Source organism: Pangasianodon hypophthalmus, chromosome 4, assembly GCF_027358585.1.
Source record: "Pangasianodon hypophthalmus isolate fPanHyp1 chromosome 4, fPanHyp1.pri, whole genome shotgun sequence".
Classification (NCBI taxonomy): Eukaryota; Metazoa; Chordata; class Actinopteri; order Siluriformes; family Pangasiidae; genus Pangasianodon; species Pangasianodon hypophthalmus.
Genome location: NC_069713.1, coordinates 3,006,191 through 3,012,797, shown reverse-complemented (window position 1 = coordinate 3,012,797; position 6,607 = coordinate 3,006,191). Strand labels below are relative to the sequence as shown.

Below are 6,607 nucleotides of genomic sequence, written 5' to 3'. Positions count from 1 at the left end.
CCTGCACAGAGCCCTGACCTCAACCCCACTGAACACCTTTGTGATGAACTGGAACACCGACTGAACCCCAGACCTCCTCGACATCCCAACATCAGCGCCTGATCTCACTAATGCTCCTGTAGCTGAATGAACACAAATCCCCACAGCCACGCTCCAACATCTAGTGGAAAGCCTTCCCAGAAGAGTGGAGCTCATTATAACAGCAAAGAGGGAATAAATCTGGAATGAGATGTTCAACAAGCAGATATGAGTGTAATAGTGTAATAATTTTTCACATACATTTGGCCATATAGTGAATAATAAATTCCTAAGTCACAATAATCAGATTATTTGGTTATTATTTGTGGTTTAGAGCATTTTTACTTCCAAAAGATTGAGCTTTGTGTTTTAGGATTCACACATAAGATGGTAACAGTGAAGCATGTTGTACAGAAAAACAACACCAGAAATTAATTCTTTTTTTTTTTAGGAAGTGTGTTTTATTTCTCTTTTATTCATATAATCATTTTGTCTATCTATATGTATGTTTCTGTATCTTTGCGTCTACATAAATACATAGAAATGTTGAGGATTGAAAATTTCTGCATTAACCAATAACATGTCAATACAGTGGTTACTTATTGACATTAATTCTTTTTAATATTTTATGAGACATAATCATACCACATATAATCTTTTAATCTGATTGACTGATTGATTGTTTGATTGGCTGATTGACTGAAACATGAAGAAACATGCTGAGAACTGAAAATGTTTTTTTTTTATGCTCCTATCAATATGTGACATGAATACGGTTTTCTTTAAAATATGAAAATAAAACAGAAACATATCCATAATATTGCATTTAAAATGTCCTTTAATATGTATAAAAAATAAAAGAATTTATGCTGACAGGTCGATAGTTTAAATCAGTTACATAATGCTAGAATATTTTAAGCAAAGGTTTAAATATGAATTATAATAAAACTCTTTATGCTTTATTCTTACTGTCCAATAAATAAAAAGTGCATTTTTTAAACAAAGAAAAAAATCTTAATTAATTATTGGACAGATGATTTAAACACTTGGTTGATTTTGGGTCAGGCTTATTAAATCAGGCGCTGGTCAATTTTATTCATGTTGTTCTGCACCCACTCGACTCCGGGGTCTGCACACACCTGACGGTCGTCCTTTAGGGTAAAGCTGCAGAGGAGAGAGAAGATTTACATCAGTGTATAACTGCAACAAAGACAGAAAATCAAACCCTCTCACACGTCCCAAACCTCCACGATTATTTAAAGTTAGATTCTATTAAATTTATATTATGTAATACATAACCATAAAGCAGTGATGGACATGGAAATACAAACCTTTTTTTTCAATATTAATTGAAAATAATTAGAAATAAATGAGTTGGTGAAAGCTTACATGACTCCAGGTTTTGTGCACTGACGCTCTGTTTCTTGATACGCTTTAATGAATCTTACAGGGATGTGTTTTGTCTGGTATTTGAAACAGCATTTCTCTGGTCCATCTCCATCTGTGTGAAAACATTTGTATTTAGTTCTGTGATTAAATCCTCAAAAAACAACATTAAATGGTTTTATATCTACTATAAGATTTTGCGTCGAGTATGTATTAAATTGTACAACATTGCTGTTGAATTCTAGATGCTGATTGGTCAGAAGGTGTTGATTATTTTTCTATAACAGCAGCTCTGACAGTAGTGCAGGTTTATATTAATGCACTCGTTCTGATACGTTATCGTTTCTATAGTAACAGCTCATTCACAGGGACATGTACAGTGGACACTCCATTGATAATAAACGGATTAAAGATGTGTGTAACTGTTGATATGGTGAAATTTTCTGTAAGGAGATGTTTATTTAACATTTATGGAAGGAGTCTCCAGTGTGAAGTAAAGCTGTAACGTTCTACTACTAGTTATCTAACTTACTAGTGCCTACTTAGTGGTTAAGTCAATGCATGTTAATTCACTTTAAAAAATACTGATAATAATATATATACAAACAAAATTTTAAAAAGGTTAAAAAGATTAACTTTATCTTACTGTTGGCCGTTGTGAAGGACTGAAGGCAGGCGAGAACCAGCAGAAGCAGCAGGAGAGAACGAGAGGACATGACTGCTGCTGGTGGTGATGATGATGATGAGGATGAGGATGATGGTCACGATGCAGAAAGAATGGTATTAATGCAGATATCACCTCACTTAAGAGTTTATATAAGCTGCAAAGAGGAGGAGGAGAGATTGTGGTCTGGGTGTTTGTAGATGACGAAAAAGTTCCACTTTGACTAAAAGTCAAAAACCCACCCCTTTCACAGGAAACCTGGCTGCGGTTTTCATCTACAAGGAGGAAGAACTGAGTGTTTAACACTTGGTAACCAAACTCATCTCACACTCCTGTATTAAACTCATAAAATAAAAATAAAGATAAATAAGTGCAGCTTTACTGGAGTAAAACATTAATGCTGTGGAATGCAAACTCTCATACACAGAGATAATAAATAATTAGTATTAAATGTGCCTAGTTATTACCATGGTCTATATAAAACAAATCATTTAACAAAGTAAAATGAAGTTTACTTTTGAAGAATCATATACATTTCACGTGTCATGTGAGCTTAAGTTTGTTACTGTAAATATGAAGGTTCATTTCACAATGTAATGTCATGAAATTATACATGTGAATTCAAATAAATACATTTAACGTCAATGTGAGTAATATGTGATCAACTGTGAAAAAATAATTATTCTGGTGAGAAAAATGCATCAGACGAATTAAACCACATGCACTACATTTGGAAATAGTGTGTAAAAATCATATGTGAAAATAAAAGCACATGCACTAACCGATGTATTAATCTCTTAAAGAAGGTTAGTGTGTTCTTTTCTTTGTATCTGTGCCTTATCGAGTTTATAGAGCCTCACTACACGCATTTTAATGTACAGTTGCCTCTGTGCATACTGTGCGTACTGTGCATATGACAAATAAAATGACTTTGACTACATGCATGTGAACAGTGTGTGAATCATAACATATGAAGATGTCGTAAAATTATGTTCCACATGTTCCACATTAACTAAATTCCACATGTGACTCATCTGATTATTCATGTGTGAAGTTCATGTGGTTTTTCACATGAAGCGTTGCATTTGAAGCATTGGTAAACAACATAAAAATAAAAATGTGAATGAGACATGAACATGTGGGAGAGAAAGTGTGCAGACCATTATTAGAAAAAAAAATTACTTGACTAATTTGTGCAGTTTGTAGTCAACAGAATTGATGAGTTTGATGAGGATGAGAAAGCCAGTAGAACTAACTTGTTTAGTTTGAACACAGATTTTTACTCTTTACTAATTGGTCAGAAGGTGTGCATTGTTTCTGTATAACAGCACGGCTCGGACAGTACTTCCGGCTGTAACAAGTATGATATGGCTTATATATATATATATATATATATATATATATATATATTTATATATATATATATATATATATATATGCTCATCATTTCTATAGTAACAGCTCATTCACAGGGACTTGTAAGGCAGATGCTTAACATAATCTAAGACTAATTATAAACAGATTTAAAAGCATGTTATTTAACAAAGTAAAATTTAAAACCTGCTGCATCACAGCACCGCATCGCCCCCAGTGGATGCATACATCCTTGTAGTTGTCTGTGCGTTATAGCGTGCAGTAAGAACTTTATAAGAATGGAAAATACAGAGGAAAGAGAAGAGTGGCGGAGGGGTGGACAGGAAGCTCACTGGGTCGTATTTTTATTTGACAAAGCTGCATTACCACACACTTCCATTGTATTATTACAATATGAACAGAGTGAGTTTAGCAAAACGATCACAACGTGGACATTTCAAATTTATTCCTCGATCAGGCAGCATCATCACTAATTGGTAATGATTTAATTTCTTTCTTGTTTATGAGCCAAAATACAATTGTTTTTGTGCCAGATCCTCAGAGGACAGACAGAATACAAACATGCTCAACTGAACCTCGTGACCATTATCACTAGCTTAAAAAAAACCCCTAAAATATCAAAATAAACACGGATTAAAATGAGATGGTGTTAAAATCATAAGTCCATAAATGCAGACTTTTAATAAGAAAGGCTAATCCAGTTTAAACACTGAACAGTCTGAAAAAGTGAGTGAAATGGATGTTAACATGCATCAGAAGTGACAGATAGAGAGAAATAAGTGGACAGTAATGGATGGATGGATGGATGGATGGATGGATGGATAGATGGTTGGTGAGTTGGTTGGATGGAGTTAAAATGGGTCAGAAAGAAAAAAGGCAGAAATGGATACATATATTTTTTAATAGAAGAGAAACTGGAAATTAATGTAGAAATGACAGGATGAGAGAGGACAGGAGATGTATGCATGTATGTATGTATGGATGGATGGATGGATCAATAGATCGAAACAAAGGAGAGAGAGAACATGCAGTAAAGTGGAGAAAAACAGAGATAGATGGAAAAAATTATATTTTAGAGGACAGAAAACAGATGAATGGATGGATGGATGGATGGATGGATGGATGGATGGATGGATGGAGTAATGGAGTGGTAGTGGGGTGGATGAAGGACAGAATGAGTTCATGAGCTTAAATATCAACACACACTCACACACACACACACACTAAAGATAGATACAATAAAGGGTTAAAATAATAAATTACAGTGCTGATCTTTTACTAAACTCTTACTAATCTCTTATTAATAAGTTTAGTAAATTAATTATAAAGTTATATTTTTATTGAAGACAGTGTTTCCATTATCACAACTTCTAAAATAGATACATTTTTTACACTGATAAAAACATCCCCTCATCCAAATGTAAAACACACACACACACACACACTCATAGTATACACATAGTATATGATGTATAAATGAAGAGGTAAGAGTCCTCCTACAGTCACTCATATGACTCTACGCTGTACATCGACTTCCTGCTGAGGGACATGATGCTCTAATATAGATATAAATATAGAGATCTGTCCATTTTCCACCTAGCAGCACTTGTCACATCCTGCACCATACACTGAACCTCATGAGTCACAAATACAGCAGATGAGTGACAGGGTGGTGTGATGAAGGAACATTTCTAAGACTTAGAAATCACACACACTTTATAAAACAGTTTATTTATATCCACTCAGCAAAGCAGTAACACAGGACATAAATAATAGAGGAGCAGAATACAGAAAAATATATCATCCTACGGTTAAAACATGGACTGTATCGAGATTATCCCAGGTATAAATACCAGCAACTTGTCCATATATGACGGCTGCCATTAATAGCAGACACCGAAGAGTATTTTGCTAGCCATTTAGCTTTCCTTTTAGTCACCCTTACCAGCTGTTAGCCCCTCATGACCAGTCTATGGACGTGACCTTGTCTGATGTATATGAAGACCAAACGTCTACACTTGTAGCCGAGCTTTGAAATGTTATACAAAAGTGGTTGGTACTTGATAACAATCATGAAGGTTTCATGTTTCATTTAACTGAACATTATCTGCATAGCCCTGCACAGGGTTGGGGCAAACCATACCACGAGGGGCAAACTGACACATCCATTTTAGCCAATGATTGGTTGCAATTATGAAATCAACTATGCTCAAGTTTTGATGCCTGTCTGAGGTGTTCAGTTGAGTGTGTGTGTGTGTGTTCAGTCCAGTATCTGAGTATTGAGGAGTCTGATCGCTTGGGGGAAGAAACTGTTAAACAGTCTGGCCATGAAGGCCCGAATGCTTCGGTACCGTTTCCCAGATGGCAGGAGGGTGAAGAGTATATGTGAGGGGTGCATGGGGTCATCCACAATGCTGGTGGCTTTGCGGATGCAGCTCTCGATAGTCTCTCTGTAGAACATGGTGAGGATGGGGGTGGGAGATGGGCTTTCCTCATCCTTCACAAAAATTAGAGACACTGCTGGGCTTTCTTGGTTATGAAGATGGTGTTGAGGGACCAGGTGAAGTTCTCTGCCAGGTGAACACTGAGGAATCATCAGTCCACAAACACACACTTTTAATAACAAAGACAAATCCAGTTTGAACACTGCAGATTAACACCGTGGACAGAAACCTTCAGTCCTGTACATGTTCATTTCCTTACTCATTAAACCAGATTAGCACTAGATTCAGTTTATTATGTCCATTAAAAAAATCATCTCTTTTGTTTCTCTGCTGCACATTTTGATATTTTCCTCGAGTTCTCAGTTGCACGGTTTGAATGGCTGACTCACCGAGACCACAAAGTGTTTCAAAACCACAGAGTCAGAGGTCATGGTCATTTTTACTGCATGAAACCACCACTTGAGGGCGCTGCTGTTCACACACCAGTGATGGGAATTCAGTCTCTCTTCAGTGCTGGCCACTGAACTATCCAGACCCACTGCACTAGCGTAAAAATTTCCCCATCCATCTACCTCTGCTAACAAGCTAGCATTGTGTCAGAAATCTTATACTTATGTACTGCTCTAGATTGTTATTGATCACTAACGCTAACCAGGTTTCCTGTTACAGTTAGGGTTTGAACATCTCATGCAGCCTTCAAACCTACTGAAAGCTCGGTTTT

At 36.1% G+C, this 6,607-nt stretch overlaps 1 protein-coding gene across 1 annotated transcript; it reads right to left on the bottom strand.

Annotated features, from left to right (window-relative positions):
• Positions 1–842: 842 nt before the first annotated feature.
• LOC113524013 (C-C motif chemokine 3-like) lies at positions 843–2,178 on the bottom strand. The gene is made up of 3 exons (XM_026910126.3): positions 2,051–2,178; positions 1,408–1,519; positions 843–1,182 (listed from the first exon to the last, which is right to left on the bottom strand). The coding sequence occupies exons 1-3, from the start codon at positions 2,118–2,120 to the stop codon at positions 1,089–1,091; spliced, it is 276 nt and encodes a 91-aa protein (XP_026765927.3). The 5' UTR covers positions 2,121–2,178; the 3' UTR covers positions 843–1,088.
• Between the last annotated feature and the right edge of the window lie 4,429 nt (positions 2,179–6,607).

Excerpts from the sequence above, each read along its gene's own strand:
- LOC113524013 (XM_026910126.3), bottom strand. The coding sequence starts at position 2,120 with ATGTCCTCTCGTTCTCTCCTGCTGCTTCTGCTGGTTCTCGCCTGCCTT. Across the intron at positions 1,520-2,050 it reads GTCCTTCACAACGGCCAACA|ATGGAGATGGACCAGAGAAA; the intron begins GTAAGATAAAGT and ends GTTTTCACACAG. Across the intron at positions 1,183-1,407 it reads TGCACAAAACCTGGAGTCAT|CTTTACCCTAAAGGACGACC; the intron begins GTAAGCTTTCAC and ends TCTCCTCTGCAG.